Below are 22,477 nucleotides of genomic sequence, written 5' to 3'. Positions count from 1 at the left end.
ATCCGATTTATTTCCTACCGCTGATGGCGTCTGAGTCTGCACTTTACTCCGGCACCATTTTGGAAACATGGACTGAAACTCATGGATCAGGGGCAGCGCCACGGACACGGCGGTGTGAATGAGGCCTTAAAGTGTAATGGTGACCCCTGCTCTCCGCTTCATTGCCTTCAGTGTGTTTTCTGTGGCAGAAACTTCAGCAAAAACAAAACGCCCTGTCTGCCCATAGATAAAAACGTGACTCCGCGCTGGCGAATATTCCACTGGTGGATTTAGAATCCTCCTTGCGGATCCTATGGTGCGTATTTTCCACCTCCGTCATCTTTAGTGTGGAATACGCGTCATCAAAACGCACGGCCCGTGGCAGGTATTTCCTATCAAAAATCAATGGGCGTACGCAGATCTTATTGGGCCCCATAACAAGACAGTATGGGCCCCCCTGCCCCCACCCAGTTTCCCAGTATGAGAGCGTCAATCACTCCCAGGCAATGTAGAAGGCAAAGCACAACGCTCCAGATTTCTGAAGATTTTTTTTTTAAAGAAATTTAATAAAAAAAAAAAAAAAAGGTCAGACTCGGGCTCTCCTAACGACAATAGGCCATAAAACGTGGAACGGGTGCTTCATAAATGTGGCGCTCCTTCTGAACAGCGCATTTCCCGATGCATTTTATACAAAACCACTGGCATCAGTACACTGCGTCCCTTCTATTAAAAAGCTGTCTGTCTGCAGCCACCACTAGGGGGAGCTCAGTGCATAGGAATAGACATGAGCCAATTGATTTGTCTCCTCAAGCAGGGTTCTGCGCCAAAGATGAGGACGCTCCCCGTGCGGGTCCATTGACAACTCCTGATAATATTGCACTTGCTTCCGCTTCTGGGGCAGCGACTGCTTGTGCATGGGTGCACTCGCATCAGCAGCGCAGGTGCAAGACTATCAAGACCGGTCCTGTCAATCAAGAGGCAGGGGGCGTGTCCTCAGCTTGCATGATGAGACAGATTGATTACGGGCTTGTTCACACGACCGTGCCGTGTTTTGCGGATCCGCAAAAACACGGATGCCGTCCGTGTTCCTTCCGCAATTTGCGGAACGGACGGACCTTTAAAGAAATGCCTATTTTTGTCCACGGAACGGAGCAACGGATGCGGACAGCACACGGAGTGGTATCCGCATCTTTTGCGGCCCCGTTGAAGTGAATGGGTCCGCACCCAAGCCTCAAAAAATGCGTCTCTGATGCGGAACAAAACCACGGTCGTGTGAATGAGCCCTGATTCACTCATCTCTACATAGGAAGAAATACAGTTACCGTTAACTGAAAAAGAAGCTGTAGTCATCTGTTTGCACTGAGCTCCCCCTAGTGGCGGCTACACGAAAATGCTGTGTTTTTACATCTGAAAGAGGAGGCGTTCAGGGGGGCTGTCGCACTTCAGCAAATGGCATTTATCATGTACACAGGCGGGTTGTCCCGTCATGGACATTGGGGGCATATCGCCCGGATGTGCCCTTAATGTGTGATAGGTGCGGGTCCCACCTCTGGAACCCGCACCTTTCCTCCGAATGGAGCCGGCAAAAGGGACTCATGCGCGGTTGCTAGGGTTGCCACCTTTCCCAACAAAAAATACCGGCCAAGTTAAGCCACACCCCAAAGGGGTGTCATAATGTCCCCATTAGTGCCCCCCAGTAATATTAATGCCTCCATTAGTGCCCCCAGTATTAGTAATGCCCCCCAGAATTTATAATGCCCCCATTAGTGCCCCAAGTATTAGTAATGTCTCTATTAGTGCCACAAGTATTAGTAATGTCTCCTTGAGTGCCCCCAGTATTAGTAATGCCCCCATTAGTGCCCCCCAGAATTTATAATGCCCCCATTAGTGCCCCAAGTATTAGTAATGTCTCCATTAGTGCCCCAAGTATTAGTAATGCCTCCATTAGTGCCCCAAGTATTAGTAATGTCTCCATTAGTGCCCCAAGTATTAGTAATGCCCCCATTAGTGCCCCAAGTATTAGTAATGCCCCCATTAGTGCCCCAAGTATTAGTAATGTATCCATTAGTTCCCAAGTATTAGTAATGCCCCCATTAGTGCCCCAAGTATTAGTAATGTCTCCATTAGTTCCCCAAGTATTAGTAATGCCCCCATTAGTGCCCCAAGTATTAGTAATGCCCCCATTAGTGCCCCAAGTATTAGTAATGTATCCATTAGTTCCCAAGTATTAGTAATGTATCCATTAGTTCCCCAAGTATCAGTAATGCCCCCATTAGTGCCCCAAGTATTAGTAATGTATCCATTAGTTCCCAAGTATTAGTAATGTCTCCATTAGTTCCCCAAGTATTAGTAATGCCCCCATTAGGGCCCCCCAGAATTTATAGTGCCCCACGTATTAGTAATGCCCCCATTAGTGCCCCAAGTATTAGTAATGTCTCCATTAGTGCCCCAAGTATTAGTAATGTCTCCATTGGTGCCCCAAGTATTAGTAATGTCTCCATTAGTGCCCCAAGTATTAGTAATGCCTCCATTAGTGCCCCAAGTATTAGTAATGCCTCCATTAGTGCCCCAAGTATTAGTAATGCCTCCATTTGTGCCCCAAGTATTAGTAATGCCTCCATTTGTGCCCCAAGTATTAGTAATGTCTCCATTAGTGCCCCAAGTATTAGTAATACCCCCATTAGTGCCCCAGGTATTAGTAATGTCTCCATTAGTTCCCCAAGTATTAGTAATGCCCCCATTAGGGCCCCCCAGAATTTATAATGCCCCCATTAGTGCCCCAAGTATTAGTAATGTCTCCATTAGTGCCCCAAGTTTTAGTAATGTCTCCATTAGTGCCCCAAGTATTAGTAATGTCTCCATTAGTGCCCCAAGTATTAGTAATGTCTCCATTAGTGCCCCAAGTATTAGTAATGTCTCCATTAGTGCCCCAAGTATTAGTAATGTCTCCATTAGTGCCCCAAGTATTAGTAATGCCCCCATTAGTGCCCCAAGTATTAGTAATGTCTCCATTAGTTCCCCAAGTATTAGTAATGCCCCCATTAGGGCCCCCCAGAATTTATAATGCCCCCATTAGTGCCCCAAGTATTAGTAATGCCCCCATTAGTGCCCCAAGTATTAGTAATGTCTCCATTAGTGCCCCAAGTATTAATGCCTCCATTAGTGCCCCAAGTATTAATGCCTCCATTCGTGCCCCCCAGAAGTTATAGTGCCCCAAGTATTAGTAATACCCCCATTAGTGCCCCACAGAATTTATAATGCCCCCATTAGTGCCCCCCAGTAATAGTAGTGGCCCCCCTACATTTATTTCTATGAGAGTGCCAAAAATAGCCAAGCGGCGCACTTGGCTATTTTCGGAAGTCTCTTTGAAACGAATGCGAAGCGCACCTCACAACTGCGCCCATCGCTCCATAGAAATGAATGGAGGGCGGCCGCACATGAGCCATGCCCACACCGGCACTTTGCCGGCTCCGTTCTAAGGATAGGTACGGTCCCAGAAGTGGGAGCCGCGCCTATCAAATATTGTGGGCATATCCTAACGATATGCCCCCTATTTACAAGATGGGAGTACTCCTTTAACACAAGGCACCTCCTATGGCTTCTTTCACATCACATCCGGTTTTGAGATCCGGCAGAGGAAAAATCACCCGTTCAGAACGGATCCAGTTGTATTATATAACAAATGGGTGCCGAATCTGGTTTTCTCGTGTCCAAAAAAAAGGTCCGGCACCCTTGACGTACATGGTTTTTGATGCCGCACACAAAAACGCTGCTTAGAGCGGTGAATTCGGTTCAGTTTTGTCCCCATTGACAATGAATGGGGATAAAACTGGAGCATTTTCCTCCGGTTTTCAGATTCTCTGATGGATCTCAAAAACCGAAAAAGGAAAACCCAGACGTGAATTGTCCATATTGCCTCCTTTGCTGGCTGGATTCATTTTTCCATCACATTCTACGCTGCTCGTTTCCATGGTTACGACCACCCCGTAATCCAGCAGTGGTGGTCGGGCTTACACATTATAGAAAAAGGACGGGCATCTCTGGTAGTCGGAATAGCAGGACAGAGCGTGCGCAGCGGCACCAGTCCCGGCTACCTCGTATCTGCACTGCAGCGGTGGCCGTAACCGTAAGATGGAAAAAATGAATCCAGCCAGCAAAGGAGGCAACATGGACAATCACAATACATTAGGAAGGGTCTTGTACATGATAAATGCCATTTGCTGAAGTGAGACAACAACCCCTCTAAGCAACTGCTTTGAATCAGCCCGTGCACCAAGCGGCAGAGTCATGAACACTGTCTAAAAGAAAACAGCTTTTACTTGTGTCAGTTTATACGTCATTTTCTACACAGTGCACCCCCCCTCCTCCACATGACATGGTTCATTCCACCCCCCCTCCTTTTCCATACACCAAAGAGGTCTCTCCCAGTCGCGCCTGCAGTGACGTCATGCCAGTAGAGTCCCGAGCTTCACTGACGTCAGTTACATGCGCCGTTCCTGCGACGTCATAGCGGGAGACATGGAGGAGCGGCCGGCGAGGGACTGTGACAATTCATTGTGTGATAACCGATCCCAGGTAATGTGCCGGGGGGAAGATACCGGGTGCAGCCTCAGCCGGCTCTGGGGCTGTGATATCGGGAGGGTGAGGGGCTTCTGGCCGCACGTGTTTGGAGGGGGGATTGCTCATCATGGGGGAGGGGGGGCATACAAAGGCTCTGTGCCCAAACACGTGGAACCGGTGATAGCGCTGCCTCTACTGATGCTTCCTATGGGACCCTCTGTGCCCGTGGCTGTCCGAACTACAAGTCCCAGCAGGCCATGGCATGCTGGGATCTGTAGTTTCCCAACAGCTGGAGAGCCACAGGTTGCAGGCTGTTTCTATAGAACATGATAGAGCCAGGTATCTGCTTCTAGTAAGCCTCTGGACCTCTGGTATATGTGGTGAGATCTCAGGGGCAATGGCTTAACTAGTAATCACCCAGTATTTTTTGGGGTAATTGCTTAACTAGTAATTGCCCAGTCACCAGTGAATTGAGCTTCAGTGCTGTGGTAGATGTGTTACTGGACTCGTGCCACCAGAGGGCGCGCTTCTAGGAAAAATGTGTATGTATATATATATATATATATGTATATATATATATATATATATATGTATATATATATATATATATATATATATATATATATATATATATATATATATATATATATATATATATATATATATATGTGTATGTGTGTGTTATTTAGGCAGTTGTATCACGTATTGTGTGTGTTCGCCTCCATTTAAGGGGTTGTCTCAAGATCGAGACTAATTGCCACCTATCCAAGGGGACCCTCACTGGCTGTGAAAGGGGCATTGGCTTTGGATGCAGGATGAGTGGGACTGACTGATATCGTGGCGGTCATGGGGAACGGTGATAAGGGTTGATCTTCTTAGGCAAATCCCATTTAAAGGGGTGACCCGATCACTGGGGGGTGGGGTCCGGTACCCTCTACTTGGTGGTGTAGCGCCTGCTTCTATCTACAGTCTGTCTCCAGAGTTGGGTTTCGGGGGTGACACTGCTTTCTCGTTGGCACCCCTCGGTTTTTAGTATCGATGGGGTCCCATCAGTCAGGCATGTCGTTCTGTAAATTTTGTCATGAGGGCACGCCCACGACTGGGGCTCCGGGATGCCGTCGTCGGCAAAGCCAGTGCTCACCCCGAAAAAATGGCTGACAGAAAACGGGGGCAGGTTAGTGAGTTGCGCCCGTAGGAACGGCTTGGGCAGCCATCTTGGTTTTGCATTTTCTTTTTAGCTTCCTGTATGGGCAAAAAAGCCAGAGGCTGCCCTCCTGAGGTGCGTCCAAAGAGCCCGGGGCTGCCCTCCTGAGGTGCGTCCAAGAAGCCCGGGGCTGCCCTCCTGAGGTGCGTCCAAGAAGCCCGGGGCTGCCCTCCTGAGGTGCGTCCAAGAAGCCCGGGGCTGCCCTCCTGAGGTGCGTCCAAGAAGCCCGGGGCTGCCCTCCTGAGGTGCGTCCAAGAAGCCCGGGGCTGCCCTCCTGAGGTGCGTCCAAGAAGCCCGGGGCTGCCCTCCTGAGGTGCGTCCAAGAAGCCCGGGGCTGCCCTCCTGAGGTGCGTCCAAGAAGCCCGGGGCTGCCCTCCTGAGGTGCGTCCAAGAAGCCCGGGGCTGCCCTCCTGAGGTGCGTCCAAGAAGCCCGGGGCTGCCCTCCTGAGGTGCGTCCAAGAAGCCCGGGGCTGCCCTCCTGAGGTGCGTCCAAGAAGCCCGGGGCTGCCCTCCTGAGGTGCGTCCAAGAAGCCCGGGGCTGCCCTCCTGAGGTGCGTCCAAGAAGCCCGGGGCTGCCCTCCTGAGGTGCGTCCAAGAAGCCCGGGGCTGCCCTCCTGAGGTGCGTCCAAGAAGCCCGGGGCTGCCCTCCTGAGGTGCGTCCAAGAAGCCCGGGGCTGCCCTCCTGAGGTCACTGACCGACAGTGTTTGTGGGGGCATCTATATAGTTGATGGTATGAACACTACATGTTACCATTAGAACCTTTCAGTAGTGCAGCCTCAGGCTTTTGGCCTGGAACTTCAAGGGATTTTCTAGTTGGTGTCTCTTAAAGGGGGTGCAGGTTTTCTTATCCTAGTTTTGGGGGGGACAACCACCTGCAGACAGGATGGCTCTGTGGTAATGCTTGTATGTAATGTTGTGAAGGCCATGTTATGGACTTGGGGGGTGCAACAAGTCCCAGCAACTCCTGCTCTGTACTTTTAGCCCTGCCTAGTATGTATATCTACCCTTTCTTTTTCTATGGAGGCTAACGCATGTCGGTGACCGTTATGTCACGTGCTTCGCCCCCCCAAAAAAAAGACGTCCATATTTGTGAAGGATGGCTTAGTGCGTTCCACTATGGAACGCCACGCCATTTTATCTCCCTTTCTCTTTGGTTATTGGCCGGCGGTGCTCACGTGACAAGGTGAGGCGCGTTCCACCCAGGTCCCGCCCCCTAGCCTGTGACACGCAGACACGTGGTTTGGAAGCTGTCAGAGCCGACGCAGGGTCTGTGGGCGTGGTGTCGCCCCATGCCCGGTATTGATTGGAGGAGGTTGGTCCCCGCCCATGCTGTATATTAAAGAGGCCGGGCGCGCTGCGCTCTTTTCTGCCGTGTCCCGGGCAGCCGCCATCTTGTTTTTGTGTTAGGCCGGAGCCGGTTGTGCGAGGAATTAGGGGAGAAGAGCGGGGCGCCCCCCGGTGGGATTGGTGAGTGACTCGTCCTAGGACGTAATGAGCATATGCCCCGTGATTCTGATAGAGTCCCTTTGACTTCCTCGGGTGACTACTTTAGCCTCGTCAGCCCGAAGTGTCCTGTCACTGAGTCATCCAGAATGACTGTATAGAGCCAGTGTGCCCAGCCCTGCCAGCTGTGCCCCCTGTGCCCCTCACTTATCATATTTAGTCTATAGGGCATAGGTTTATTTTTTTAATATTTTTTATTAAATTTTTTTACATTATTTGCACCATGTTTCCATTATAGTCACTCTAGATTTCTGTTGCCCCCCCTCCGTGAATCGCCATGGTTACGTAGTGGTTGGCGGCAGTTGCTGTCAACCCCCTCTTCAGCTAACCGTTGGATTGCCGCCATGTTGATTCGTGTCATTTCAGCCACCTGGCTTGAGCTGTGACAACTTGTGGCCCCTGGGAGTTTAATTTCTTCCTAACAAAATGTCTGAACTCAGCCCCAGGTATGAAATGTCTCGGGGCGTTACTGACTGGGCCGCCGGCTTGTGGAGGGGCCAGGGGCACCCCCCAAATGTGCAGTGTTCTGTGTGTGACGCGTTATGACCGATAGAACGAGATACGGGGGGGGGGTGCTTCGTCAAAACTGGGGCGAGAGGAAAGTGGAAAGTCGTTGCTTTTATTTTCAGAAGGGCTGTTTTGAATTAGGTGGTATGGCGACGACTGCCTGGGCTCTGGCTGATGTGGAGGCGATGGCCCGGGTCTCAGACTGGCGTGTATGTGGTGCCCGGCCTCTGGCTGTCGTGGTGATGACAGCCTGGGCTCTGGCTAATGCAGCTATGGTGGCCCGGGTCTCGGACTGGTGACATCTGTGGAGGCCCGGGTCTCAGACTGGCGTGTATGTGGTGCCCGGCCTCTGGCTGGCGTGGTGATGACAGCCTGGGCTCTGGCTAATGCAGCTATGGTGGCCCGGGTCTCGGACTGGTGACATCTGCGGTGGCCCGGGTCTCGGACTGGTGACATCTGCGGTGGCCCGGGTCTCGGACTGGTGACGTCTGCGGTGGCCCGGGTCTCGGACTGGTGACGTCTGCGGTGCCTCGTCTTGTTGGCTACACCTCGTGTCTCTGCGATGCCTCCTAGATCTGTACAGGAGGCTGGTGTATATAATTATATATCTCATTGTGACGCCTGATGGAGGAGCCGCTGGTATAATTGATTTACTTTCTCTGATGGATTCCAGGCCGGGGAGCGTTCACACTGAACCTGACGCCGCCCTAAGCCGAGAGTTTCCTCTTCCTGGAATAGATTAACCCCCGTGTGCCCGGACAGCTGTCATGGTCGGGGATTTCCACTTTGTCGCCGCTCTCCTATTACCAGGGATCTGCACCCCTCGTAGGGCGAGGACAGCGGCTCGTCACATACAAATGACACAAAAAAGTAATAAAACGACTAAAGTAGACACAAATGTCTGCTGTGAATCTGCACCGTGTGAATTCACCCCTGCGCTGGATTGTGTTGGCCGCAGCTGGTCACACCCAGTCCGATGGAGCCGCCTGGCACCTTACAGGACCTCTCCTATAGGCAGGTTGTGTGTCTCGGCCCCGTTCACCTACATGTAGTCTCTGACTAGATATCGCCATTTCAATGTATCGACGTCTGTCTTAGGCTACTTTCACACTGGCGTTTTGGCTTTCCGTTTGTGAGATCCGTTCAGGGCTCTCACCAGCGTCCAAAACGGATCAGTTTTGCCCTAATGCATTCTGAATGGAAAAGGATCCGCTCAGAATGCATCAGTTTGCCTCCGATCCGTCTCCATTCCGCCTGCAGCGTTTTGCTGTCCGCCTGATTGAAACTGAGCCAAACGGATCCGTCCTGGCACACAATGTAAGTCAATGGGGACGGATCCGTTTTCACTGGCGCAATAGAAAACGGATCCGTCCTCCATTGACTTTCAGTGGTGTTCATGACGGATCCGTCTTGGCTATGTTACAGATAATACTAACGGATCCGTTCTGAATAGATGCAGTCGTTTTTATTTTCTGAACGGATCCGTCCGTGACTGAACCGCACCAAACGCGAGTGCGAAAGTAGCCTTAAAGGGAGTCTTTCCCCTAAACTGACCGCTATAGAACACGAACACCATTATCAGCATTATAGTCCCCATATGTGAGTGCTACTTACTGTTTAGCTGTCTGTCGCTTATTTTCTTAAAAAAAACACTTGTATTCTATATGCAAATTAGGTCTGAAGGTGCCCAGGGACGGCGTTCAAGCGGCGTGTGCCCAGTCCCCTCGTCGCTGTACATCTGAAACCCCTACCCTTTCACCACTCTGGCCCGCCCTAGGTTCTTCTGATTACCTCCTCTCAAGTGTGAAATCCTGCGCCGTGCACCCGAATCGCCGCGCACAGCATTCGGCATCCAAGCGTTTATTGCGCATGCGCCGGCCCCAACATCCCGATCTAGCCTGCGGCCACTTGTTACCTGCCTCCAGCTCCTCTACAGATCTCTCTCCCCTGGCCTCTAGCTACACTAAAACCAATGCCGCTCAATAACCTGGCGTCTTCAGGGGTCTGGGCAGCCATTTCTGCGTCTTATTGCCTTTGTTTTGTGGCCGTGCTCCGTCCTCTACCTACAGTAGAGTTCCTTTCCTCAGTCTCACTTACCCGGCTTACTTCTACCTGCCGTCAGTGGTGAATCTAGCCGCCCTGATCACCACCCGTCAGGGCGGCTCCCGGTGATGGCGCGCTCGTCTGGGGACTGAGTCTCCCTTCGCTTGTTCCCCCAGGTAGAATTCGCGCCTCGCCACCTGCAGCCCTGCGCTTGTATCCAGACTTAAGGGTGTATTAGACAGACGATTGAGAGCGAAGCGTTCCCTCCCGGCAATCGCTTGCAGCGATCTCCTCCTCAGTATGCCCTCGCTCGCCCCCATGCTTTATAGGCAGATCGTTTAGACACCGTGATCTGATTTGGATTGCCCGTTCATTGATTTAATTGGCATCAGTATTAGGCCTCATGCACACAACCGTTGTTTTAGTCCGTGTCCGTTGTTCCGTTTTTCGTGATTTTCTGCGGACCCATTTGACTTTTAATGGGTCCGTTGAAAACTCTGCTAATGCACAGTTTGTCATCCACGTCCATGATCCGTGTTTCCAGTCTGAAAAAATTATAACCTGTCCTATTATTTTTGCGGAGAACGATTCGCGGACCCATTAAAGTCAATGGGACCGCTAAAAAACACGGAGGCACACAAGATTGTCGTCCGCGTCTGTTTTTTTTCCTATCACTTTGCATGGCAAACCTGTCTTTATTTTTTCTTTGTCTGGTGGTACTCCAAAAATAAAGGAAGACACACGGAAACAAAAACGGATCACGGGACCCAATTTTGCGGAACGGAACACAACAACGGTCGTGTGCATGAGGCCTTACACTGCCAGATGATCGCTAATAAGCGTTCATGCGCCAAAAAATCGCAAGGTGTAATACAGGCTTTAGTCTCGGCTTCTGTTCCTGCTCAAGGATTTCGTCTTCCACCGCACTTTTTATCTGAGTTGCGTCAAACACGGAGAGCTATGGGGCTTATTTCTGAAATGTATTATTGTAATTACTTGTAATACTTAAGGGGGCTTTCCGAAATTTTTATGCTGATGGCCTATCCTCAAGATGGGTCAAGTGGGGGTCGGACCCCCGCCAATCCGCGCACCAGCACTCCTGTGAGCAGCGGGCATCAGTATTAATATCTTGGAAAACCCCTTTAACAAGTTGCAACATTGTTTCTGCGGTATGGGAACTGAAAAGAAACAAAGCACATGAATGGTCCCTATTAAAGGGGTTGTCCAGGTTCAGAGCTGAACCTGGACATCCCTCCATTTTCACCCCGGCAGCCCCCCTGACATGAGCATCGGAGCAGTTCATGCTCCGATGCTCTCCTTTGCCCTGCGCTAAATCGCGCAGGGCAAAGGCATTTTTCTGAGTTCCGGTGACATACCGGGGCTCTCTATGGGGCTGACAGGAACCCCGGTGACGTCACCGGCACTGATGGGCGGGATTTGGCTCTGCCCTAGCCAGTAAAACGGCTAGGGCAGAGCTAAAGCCCGCCCCTCAGAGCCGGTGACGTCACCGAACACACTGCTGGGCGGAAGTTACCGCCCGGCAGTGTGTTATTGTAAACACAAGAGCCTGTGCCCTGCGCGATCTAGCGCAGGGCACGGGAGCGCATCGGAGCATGAGATGCTCCGATGCCAGGCTCAGGAGGGCTGCCGGGGTGAAAATAAGGGTATGTCCGGGTTCAGCTCTGAACCTGGACAACCCCTTTAAGTTACTCCCTATTGATTTCAGGAGCGACATAAGGCCTCTTTCACACTTGCGTTCTTTTCTTCCGGCATACAGTTCCGACGTCGGGGCTCTATGCCGGAAGAATCCTGAACAGTTTTATCCTAATGCATTCTGAATGGAGATAAATCCGTTCAGGATGTCTTCAGTTCCGGACCGGAACGTTTTTTGGCCGGAGAAAATACCGCAGCATGCTGCGCTTTTTGCTCGGGCCCAAAAAACTGAAGACTTGCCGCAAGGCCAGGTCCAGAATTAATGCCCATTGAAAGGCATTGATCCGGATCCGGCCTTAAGCTAAACGTCGTTTCGGCGCATTGCCGGATCCGATGTTTAGGTTTTTTAGAGTGGTTACCATGGCTGCCGGGATGCTAAAGTCCTAGCAGCCATGGTAAAGTGTAGCGGGGAGTGGGGGAGCAGCATACTTACCATCCGTGCGGCTCCCGGGGCACTCCAGAGTGACGTCAGGGCATGGCACGTCATCCATGCGCATGGGGCGCTCTGATGTCACTCTGGAGCGCCCCGGGATCCGCACGGGCGTTAAGTATACTGCTCCCCACTACTACTATGGCAGCCGTCCTGGCTGCCATAGTAACACTGAAAGCATTTTGAAGACTGATCCATCTTCAAATGCTTTCAGTTCACTTGCGTTTTTCCGGATCCGGCGTGTAATTCCGGCAAGTGGAGTACACGCCGGATCCGGACAACGCAAGTGTGAAAGAGGCCTTAGTTACTCCCTATTGATTTTAGGAGCGACATAAGTGAAGTTTTAGATACAGGTAGAGGCAAATGTGACTAGTGTGAACAGCCCCACACAATTAGCCCTGGGTCATTTAGGATTGGTAACTGAGCTGCAATGCCAGGCACAACCTGTGGACAGGTGCGGTGCTGTTTTTGGAAGCAAGCAGCCATTTCTTTGTAGTCCTGGAGAACCCCTTTTAACGGTCGTGTAAATCTAGATTTATCAAGACCACTGCTTTCTGCGCCGGTCTTGCTGTCTGAGGATGCGCTGAATTTATGAATAGGCACGTCCTCCGGCAGTCCATGCGCATAAAAAAAGTCTCTTACGAAAATATATATATATATATATCTATATTAGTATTTAAAAAGTCCAAATGCACAGTTTGCGACTTAAAGGGAACCTGTCACCGGGATTTTGTGTATAGAGCTGAGGACATGGGTTGCTAGATCACCGCTAGCACATCCGCAATACCCAGTCCCCATAGCTCTGTGTGCTTTTATTGTGTAAAAAAAACGATTTGATACATATGCAAATTAACCCGAGATGAGTCCTGTACGTGAGATGAGTCAGGGACAGGACTCATCTCGGGTTAATTTGCATATGTATCAAATCGGTTTTTTTCCACAATAAAAGCACACAGAGCTATGGGGACTGGGTATTGCAGATGTGCTAGCGGCCATCTAGGAACCCATGTCCTCAGCTCTATACACAAAATCCCGGTGACAGGTTCCCTTTAACGCCGCTTTTCTGGCGCAAATAAATGATAGATCTCCCCCGAAGTGTCTCGTGTGACATCACAGATGCTTGATTTTTACCTTCTACCAAACTAAGTCTGAACAGACCCCAGGAGGGCGCAGTGACTTAGAGATTTACTGCGGACAGGTAAAGATCAGGCATTTACCTGTGAATACTCCCATCATCCTCAGGTCTGCATGGTCGTTAGCACTGGTGTGACTGTGTCTGTGTGACCGCGTCTGTACACTATGGGGTAGGGGGTGAATGAGCCCCTTCTATCAGCTGTGGCAGAGAGATGCCCGGCTTCTCACCCGTATCTAGCCGCGGGGGAGATGTGCGGCTAGCTATGTTTTCCCCCCGATGGTCAGTTGATGATGGGGGTACTTGTGATGTCTGAGCTTCTTCTGAAAAAGAGGCAGACGCTTTCCCCTTCGCTGTTACTATCGTATGACTGATCTTTTGGGGGGGGGGGGGGTCACAGCTGTTGCGTGGAGGAGGAGGGGGTTATTGTTTGCTGTCCGCCCGGCTGTCCTGTAATCAGATTCCTCTGCTTTCCGTACAGATGTCCAGCTCGCCGGTGTCTAAGAAGCGTCGCGTGGCCATATCTGATACAAAGACGGGTTCAAACTGCGCCTCCTCCAATTCTGTGAGCACAGAGCAGACGGCGCCAGCCAACGTAAGCATCCGGAGGATGGGGTTAAAGGTCAGGAGCGAGTCTTTCCCCCCCGGCGCTAACCTTATGCATTTCTTTCAGGGCATGGCTCGGAACGGGAATGAAGCCGAGATCGATGAGGGCCTCTACTCTCGTCAGCTGTGAGTATGAGCCGACCAGGGCCTGGTCAGTCACATGTAGGGTGGTTGTAGAGCTGTGGGCATGGAGGCCGATCTTCTCAGGGGCATAGTATAGGCTCGTAGTTCTGGGGGGCACAAGTGTATGAGGGGGGACGTCAAACAGGGTTAACTTAAAGGGGTTGTCCCATCATTAGAACTTATTACCTATCCCGTCGATGGGGGTCTGACTGCTGGGCCACCCATCATTCATGGCGATCACTCCTGGACCCCATTACTGTGATCAGTGGAGGTGGGAGTCCCAGCAGTCAGATACCAATCGCCTATTTTCAAGGGCCGACTTGGCATTTTTGGAGCCCCCCATTGCACCGCTGATCCTCACTTTCAGCTCAGCAATGCAGCCTTGGCACTTCTTCTACTGCTCTACAGCTATGAAGGCCCCCTTGGGCTCCTGTGCCGCTGAATCAGATGGGCAGGCGGTACTTCCATCCCTTAAAGGGGTTGTTTCATCTGAGACATTGGTGACCTATCGCTGCCTCCAGAACAGGACCCCGAAGTTAGCAGCCGCTCATGCACGGCCGCCCTCCATTCGTTTCTGTGGGACTGCCGAAAACAGTGTTTGCTCAGCTATTTTCAGAACTCCCCAGTGTGCTTTCCTTCACTTTTTGGGGCCCCTCTGGAGATAGGTGCGGGTCCCATCTCTGAGACCCTCTCCTATCTGACCTTGATGGAATGTCCTAGCAATATGCCGTCAAAGTCCCAAATGACACAACCCCTTTAAGTCTGTTTTATCAGCCAACCTCTTCACCTCTGGGGCCCCCCAAACGTTTTTCTTTGGTTCGCATGGTGGTAAAGTCCGCCCCTGCCTATCCTATAGATAAGTGATGAGTTCTTATGGTGTAAGAACTGTAAGTGCAAAAATGATTGTTCTTTTCGTGTGTGGCCCCTCCCCCCCCCATTTGACATCTTTTGCATCTTTCAGCTATGTCTTGGGCCACGAGGCAATGAAGCGGATGCAGAACGCCAATGTTCTCATCTCAGGGATGGGTGGTCTCGGCGTGGAGATTGCAAAGAACGTTATCCTGGGAGGAGTCAAATCCGTCACCATCCATGACCAGGCAGACACAAAGTGGGGAGACCTCTCTTCTCAGGTCAGCAGACTGCTGTGGACGCCCCCGGCTCCTGGACATTGGCCTCCTCGCGCACAATCACTGATCGTGTTCTCATGTTACAGTTTTACCTCCGTGAGGAAGACGTTGGCAAAAATCGAGCCGAAGTAGCCCACCCCAGACTGGCCGAGCTGAACACCTATGTGCCTATACATGCCTCTACCAGCCCCCTGACTGAAGAATTCCTCTCCAACTTCCAGGTAGAGTAGCCCAGGGGCCGACGTGGGTCTTCAAGGGTTTTATATCTGGTGTTAAAAGGGAATGGGACGGGGACCTTTTAAAGGGCTTGTCCAGCATGGCAGAGTGCTCAGTGATTTAAGATAATTGAAACCCTCGCCAATCTCCTGCCGCTTACCAGTTCGCCGCTGGTGTCTCCTTCCCGGTTTGATGTTAAGGCAGGAAAGGCCGGTTCATCCAGTCACTGGACCACCTCCGCCAGTAAGTGCCTGAGCGGCCTTTACTGCCATTTCCTTATTGTCATGACCCAGTAAGCACTGGAATGGGAGCAGTGAGCGAGAACATACAGTCTTGCAAACTTTTTTTTAACCATTCTGAGCCCTTTAAAATAAAAAAAATACTTTGCCCCTCTGGACAACCCTTTAAAGGCTATGGACGTATTTGGGGCAGTTTTTCATGATTGCGTTGTACTCATTTTGGGCTAAAAATAATTTCAGTTTGTCTTCATTAAAAATCTTTAGCCGTTTTTTAGATACAAGGGTTAAAAAAAAAAAATCAGTCCTGAGTTCCGTTAGCTGACGGCTCATGTTTAGTTATTGTCTCTGAACTCCTGACCTCATAAACATTAATTATAGCTAAACTCTTATCAAACTGATAAGAATATGGCTTAAATAAGTGTGATGCTATTTTCAGAAGATCAGAGATAAGAGCTGCACATGAGCTGTCAGCTGATGGAACCCAGGAGCAACAGTCTGCAAATACAGATTTATTTATTTTTGTTAACCCTTGTATCTCACAAACGGCTGAACATTTTTAATAAAGACCGGTTTTAAAAATATGTTTTTAGCCCAAAAAAAAGGACCCCTAAGGGTGTCCATAGCCTTAACATTTTGGGCTTCTTTCACATGAAGTAACAATGCTGATTTTGGGGGTTTATTTGCACCCACTAAACAGCTTGTCAGTGCCCAGGCATGGGGCATGTGCCAACCACTCGGACCTGCTGGAGCTTATGGTAACGTCCCTGTGGATCTGACAGGCAGGATCCTGCTACGACGTTGCTCCGGAACGTCCAGTCAGGATTTCCTCTGTAACCTGCTTTTCCCATTTTGTGCTTTGCCTCATTATTTTTCTGTCTTTCCTTCAGCTTGTGATTCTCACTGATTCCACACTAGACGAGCAGCTACGAGTAGGCGACTACTGCCATGGACACAGCATTAAGTTCATTGTGGCCGACACCAGGGGTTTGTTCGGGTGAGCGCTTATTGCTTATGCTGTAGCCAGTGAATGTATTTTCCGTATTCTAGCCAAACACATTCCAGCCTTTGGCTGGAAAATACCCTTTTAAAGTTTTTTTTTATGGGGGGGGGGGGATTTTTAAACTAACCTCCCCTCTGGATAGGCCATCACTATCTGATCGGTGGGGGGGTCCTACACCCTAGGCACATCACGTTCATTAGTCACATGGCCTTGGCGCAGCTCAGCCTCATAGAAGTGAACGGGGCTGAACTGCGATACCAAGCACAGCCTCTATACTATGGACAGTGCTGTGCTTGGTGAGCTGAGAAGGCTGCGAGCGCCAGAGTGCCTTCTCAACCATCTGATCGGTGGAGGCCTGGTTCTCGGACCCCAGATACTGATGACCTATCCAGAGGATAGCATGTCTGCGGCCTGCTCTAAAGGAGTTTTACTGTAGCAGGACTCTGCAGAGTTTACTGTCATTTTCTGTACTGAATATTTCTGGGTTTTCCCCATTGCAGGCAGCTGTTCTGTGACTTTGGTGACGATATGGTCGTCCTGGACCCCAATGGAGAGCAGCCCTTAAGTGCCATGATTTCTATGATTACAAAGGTATGAAAACCTGGGGGGCCTGGTTGTTGTAAATTAGAATTTGTATTCCCCCAAATCTACCGAAAGACCCGTCCTCAGTGCTGCACAGAATAACAGCCTGAATTCACATGGCATATGTGCCATGAACAGATCCCGGTGCATATGCCAAAGAATCCCCCCCCCCAGGAGGGAGGCGGCCATTAGAGCCACATTTATATGTGTGTTTAGTAGGGGTGCACCGAAATGAAAATTCTGGTCCGAAACCGAAAATTCAGGATGCCCTTGACCCGAAACCGAAACTGCCTTTTTGCCCAAATACTTTTAAAATACTTTTTTTTTTAATGATATTTATAACAGTGCCATCCACAGACCCCCCCCCCCCCCCCCACACCATAACAGTGCCATCCACAGACCCCCCACCCACCCCATAACAGTGCCATCCACAGACCCCCACCCACCCCATAACAGTGCCATCCACAGCCCCCCACCCACCCCATAACAGTGCCATCCACAGACCCCCCCCCACCCCATAACAGTGCCATCCACAGACCCCCCCCCCCCACCCCATAACAGTGCCATCCACAGACCCCCCCCCACCCCATAACAGTGCCATCCACAGACCCCCCCCCTTCATTGCCGCTCCAGTACAGACTAGTTATAAAATGTGTACAATTAATAAGGATTCTATTCATGAGGCCCCCTCTGCAGTAGAACATTCAATATAGCCACATCCTACTCACAGGGCTGTTATCTTAATGCTGGCCGGCCGGGCAGACGAGCGGCAGCGTCACGACTGACGTCACATGCCTGCGCCGCCTCCTTCATTCAGAAAGTAGGCCGGGCACATGACGTCAGTCGTGACGCTGCCGCTCGTCTGCCCGGCCGGCCAGCATTAGGATAACAGCCCTGTGAGTAGGATGTGGCTATATTGAATGTTCTACTGCAGAGGGGGCCTCATGAATAGAATCCTTATTAATTGTACACATTTTATAACTACTGGAGCTGGGGGCCGGAGCACAGTGAACGCATCGGCCCCCAGCTCCTCCTCCCAGTCCCTCCCCGCTATTTTCGGCCGATATGTACCAATATCGGCCGAAATGGATTAGGCCCATTTTCGGCCAATATTTTCGGCCGCCGGAATTTCGGTGCACCCCTAGTGTTTAGTGATCATTAAAGTTTGATACGATGGGGTATGTTTTCTTAGGATAACCCCGGCGTGGTCACCTGCCTGGATGAGGCTCGGCACGGCTTTGAAACCGGCGATCATGTAACTTTCACTGAATTACAAGGCATGACGGAGCTCAACAACCATAATCCTGTGGAAATCAAAGTGCTAGGTATGATCGTCCTTCATACGTCTCCTGTATCGCAGTAACGTGTCCCTAAATGCTTGTGTGTCTGCGAGTTGCATCATCCCTGTTCTTTCCCTGCAGGACCATACACCTTCAGCATCTGCGACACAACCAAGTTCACAGACTACGTCCGTGGGGGCATTGTCAGCCAAGTAAAGATGCCGAAAAAAATCAGCTTTGTAAGTGTCAGACCTGTAGTCGGACATATTCTCTTCCTGCTTCAGTAAATATATCCTACGTGTTTTTTATTGTCGTCTTTTGTCTAGAAACCCTTAAAGGAGTCCCTCCAGGAACCCGAATTTCTTATTACAGACTTCGCCAAGTTTGATCATCCATCCCAGTTGCACCTGGGCTTCCAGGGTCTGCACGCCTTCCAGAAGAAGAATGGTCGCCTTCCAAAGCCACGCAGTGAGGTCAGGGTCTTTTACATTCAAGGTTGGGGAGTTTTGTAATGACCCCATTTTTATTTTATTTTTTTAATGATCTTTATATTGGTGACAGACTGATGCTAAAGAGTTTCTGACCCTAACCAAAGAGATCAACGAGAAATCATCCGGATCTGCAAAGCAGGAGGAGCTGAAGGAAAGCCTTCTGAAGAAGCTGTCTTTCCAGGCCACCGGAAATCTTGCCCCTGTGAATGCCTTCATTGGAGGTTTGGTGGCACAGGAAGCCATGAAGGTACTGCACGCATCCAGCAGGCTGCCTGCGGGTCGTTATGCTCTGGTTGGTTGTACTGATGGTCTTTCTCTCTGCAGGCTTTGTCAGGGAAGTTCATGCCAGTCATGCAGTGGTTGTACTTTGATGCCCTAGAATGCTTGCCTGAAGAAAATGAAGATTCGCTACTGAACGAGGAGATCTGCAGTCCGGTAAGTGCTCTCCTCATTACCTTTTTTTTTTTTTTTTAACTCTTTTTATTAAGCCCCTTCAAGACGAGTGTCACGCTCCAGACTCGCCGCTGTGAGTATGCAACATCACCCGTCCTGCCCTTCCAGCACTGCAAGGGTTGCATAGCGTTTTATTGATTTAGGATGGTATGTAACCCTTAGAGTTCTGGAATGTATTAGATAACACTGACATAATGCTGTCAGTGTTATCCAATATATTCCAGAACTGTAAGGGTTACATAGCATCATAAATCAATATAATGCTATGCGACCCCGGCAGTGCTCTGGAGTTCAGGAGAGCTGCTCTCCCTGGCACGTGCTGAGAGTCCGATGCGCGGGGCCCGCTTGTGTAAAAAGCGCCTTTTATGCCTTTAGTCTACTAATACATATTCTGATTTCACTCCCCCCAACAGAAAAAATCTCGGTATGATGGGCAGATTGCTGTTTTTGGATCCGACTTTCAGGAGAAAATTGGCAAACAGAAGTACTTTCTGGTAGGTGCCATGCCTTCTTTTTCTCCCCTCAGTTACGGTGGACACAGTTTGTCCATGTACTACACAGATGGCCCGCTGGGCTGATTAGTGTATTATTTTTTGGTGCGAAATGGAAGTGATTTTGGGGTCGGTATTTCCTATGCAGGTTGGTGCTGGCGCCATTGGCTGTGAGCTGCTGAAAAACTTTGCCATGATAGGCCTGGGGGCTGGACAAGGCGGTGAGGTCATTGTGACAGACATGGACACCATAGAAAAATCCAATCTGAACAGACAGTTCCTCTTCAGATCCTGGGATGTTACGGTGAGTGCTGCATTACTGATGCTTTTCAGAGCGTTAAAGGGGGTATTCCTATGTCGCTAGGATATGCCACCAATGTCAGATGCAGGTCCTACCTCTGGGACCCGCACCGCACAGAACGTGCCGCCTAATTGAAGGAGCGTGTACCATTCATGAGCGGCATGCTCTCAATTAATTTCAACGGGAGCGTGCTCAGCTATTTTCAGAAGTCACATGGAACTGAATGGAGAGGGGCACCACTCCATTCACTTCTATAGGACTGCCGGAGATGGCCAAGCCAGCTCTCGGCTATTTGTGGCCATGTCATAGAAATTAATGTTAGGGCGATGCACATACACGGCTGCTCTCCACTCACTTTGGGGGTCCTGTTCTGGTGATGGGGGTAGATCCTGCACACTTTGGTGGCATATCCTAACGATATCCCACCAATATCTCTCAAAAGGGGCAAAACCTCCTTTAAAAAAAAAAAAAAAACCTGTCCATTTTGGCAGATGTCTGAGGGGGCAGAAGTGTCGGGCTTGTTGGGTTTCAATTTGCCGAATCCCTTGTCCTCATAGGGACGGGCTACCACCAGAGGAGTCTGCCTGCTGCTTCTCCCCCTTTTTCCCACTGCAGACACATGCACCCTTGGCTGAGGCGAGCATTCGTGTGTACGGGAGGGGGCTAGTGGAGTGCATAGAATCTCATTTGGTTTCCAGTCGGCTGACTTCTTGTTATTTCCTGTCATGTTGCAGAAAATGAAATCCGAAACTGCAGCTGCAGCAGTGAAACAGATGAACCCAAACTTGAATGTCATAGGACACCAGAATCGTGTGGGCACAGACACCGAGAAGGTTTACGATGACGATTTCTTTGAAGCGCTTGATGGTGTGACCAATGCACTTGACAACGTGGATGCCAGTAAGTAGACAGCAGGGAATACAGAGGCAGCGCACCTATTTTCTAGATGAGTCGTGGATGCAACTGGTAGGCAGAGAGGCTGCAGTATTGAATTAGGACGCATGTGTTTTGAATAGACAACCTTGAGATTAGGATGCCTTTCTATGGTAGGCAGTAGTGCATGAGAGGTGATGTCACTTAAAGGGATCTTTCTTTGTGACAGACTTGTATCTCTGCCTTTATTTGAATGACCCTTACAGTTGCAGGGCCAACACAGTTACTAGTATACGGCAGTTTTGTTGCCTCTCTGGATCGATACGTTTTCCAGGATTGTATAACTTATAACCTGTCCTCTGGGTAGGTCATCAGTACCTGATCGGTGGGGGTCCGACACCCGGGATCTCTGCCGATCAGCCGTTTGAGAAGGCACCGACGCTGCTGCCTTGTCCGTGCTCACCAAGCACAGTGTCCTACATTGTGTAGTGGCCACGCTTGGTATCGTAGCTCAGCCCCATTCACTTCTATGAGGCTGAGCGGCTCCTAATACATGTGACCGATGAACGGCACTCACAGGAGCGCCACTACCTTCTCGAACAGCTGATCGGCGGGGGTTCTAGGTGTCGGGCCCCCACCGATCAGATACTGATGACCTATCCAGAGTATAGATCATCAGTATATAAGTCTCAGAAAAACCCCTTTAATGATCTCTGTGTCATGAATATTGGTTTAGACCACTAATGACTAAATGTCACTTTACATACAAGAGGCGGGGGCAGTGCACGGTTAGACCCGCCTGCTCTGGCGCAAAATTAATTGGTTATTTTGGCAATGCCTGTATCCTAGTAAAGAATTACCTCTGAATAGGGGCTAGTATTTCTGGGGCTGGAGCGACTAGAAGTTGCGTTAAACCATTTAGTTCAGTCCTCAAACCGACGGCATGACTAACTTCTCTGTATTTTGTGTCTGTAGGGATGTACATGGACCGCCGTTGTGTGTACTACCGTAAGCCACTTCTGGAATCTGGAACTTTAGGAACCAAAGGGAATGTCCAAGTTGTGATACCTTTCCTCACAGAGTCCTACAGCTCAAGCCAGGACCCCCAGAAAAGTCCATACCTATATGTACCCTGAAAAACTTCCCCAATGCCATTGAACATACCTTACAGGTAATTCGATAGAGGCGTGGCTGCGGGAAACTGTTTTATATGTAATGGCCCTGGTCTGCTCTTGGGGAAAATACATCATTGTTTGGGGTACGATTCCCAGCACCCATGACGATCAGCCTACGGCCTCTGCATCAGTACCAAGCACAGCGCCATGCAGTATATGGTGGTTGTACTTGGTATTGCGGGTCAGTTCCCTTCACTTGAATGGGACTGGGCTGCATAAGAGGGACATGAGAAGGGTTAAACGTGACATCACAAAGAAGCCTGCAGCTGATCGGCAGGGCTGCTGGGAAGTGGACCCCAGTCTGTCCCAAAAAACTGCCTCAGAGACTTGCAGCTATTAGGACTCGTCCTGCCCCTCCTCAGTCTACCTGATTAGCTGCCTGTGCAACCACATGGTGCGATTGTGTGAGGTGAATGGAGGTGGATTAGTACTTGGAATTGACCATGTC

At 50.2% G+C, this 22,477-nt stretch overlaps 1 protein-coding gene across 1 annotated transcript in view; it reads left to right on the top strand.

Moving 5' to 3' along the window:
- The first annotated feature begins 4,433 nt into the window (after positions 1 to 4,433).
- LOC122946641 (ubiquitin-like modifier-activating enzyme 1) overlaps positions 4,434 to 22,477 on the top strand; it is a 28,178-nt gene continuing 10,134 nt past the window's right edge. The window contains 17 exon segments of the mRNA XM_044306390.1: positions 4,434 to 4,554; positions 13,554 to 13,667; positions 13,746 to 13,804; positions 14,763 to 14,931; positions 15,015 to 15,149; positions 16,271 to 16,377; positions 16,884 to 16,974; positions 18,158 to 18,290; positions 18,387 to 18,484; positions 18,572 to 18,718; positions 18,807 to 18,983; positions 19,061 to 19,171; positions 19,603 to 19,683; positions 19,829 to 19,984; positions 20,716 to 20,881; positions 21,830 to 21,952; positions 21,955 to 22,025. Of these exon segments, the coding sequence (XP_044162325.1) occupies positions 4,465 to 4,554; positions 13,554 to 13,667; positions 13,746 to 13,804; positions 14,763 to 14,931; positions 15,015 to 15,149; positions 16,271 to 16,377; positions 16,884 to 16,974; positions 18,158 to 18,290; positions 18,387 to 18,484; positions 18,572 to 18,718; positions 18,807 to 18,983; positions 19,061 to 19,171; positions 19,603 to 19,683; positions 19,829 to 19,984; positions 20,716 to 20,881; positions 21,830 to 21,952; positions 21,955 to 22,025 (2,028 nt within the window). The 5' untranslated portion in view covers positions 4,434 to 4,464.

The sequence above is a fragment of the Bufo gargarizans genome, chromosome 9 (genome assembly GCF_014858855.1).
Source record: "Bufo gargarizans isolate SCDJY-AF-19 chromosome 9, ASM1485885v1, whole genome shotgun sequence".
Taxonomy (NCBI): Eukaryota; Metazoa; Chordata; class Amphibia; order Anura; family Bufonidae; genus Bufo; species Bufo gargarizans.
Note: the sequence above shows the minus strand (reverse complement) of the source record. Positions and strands in the feature narration are given on the sequence as shown.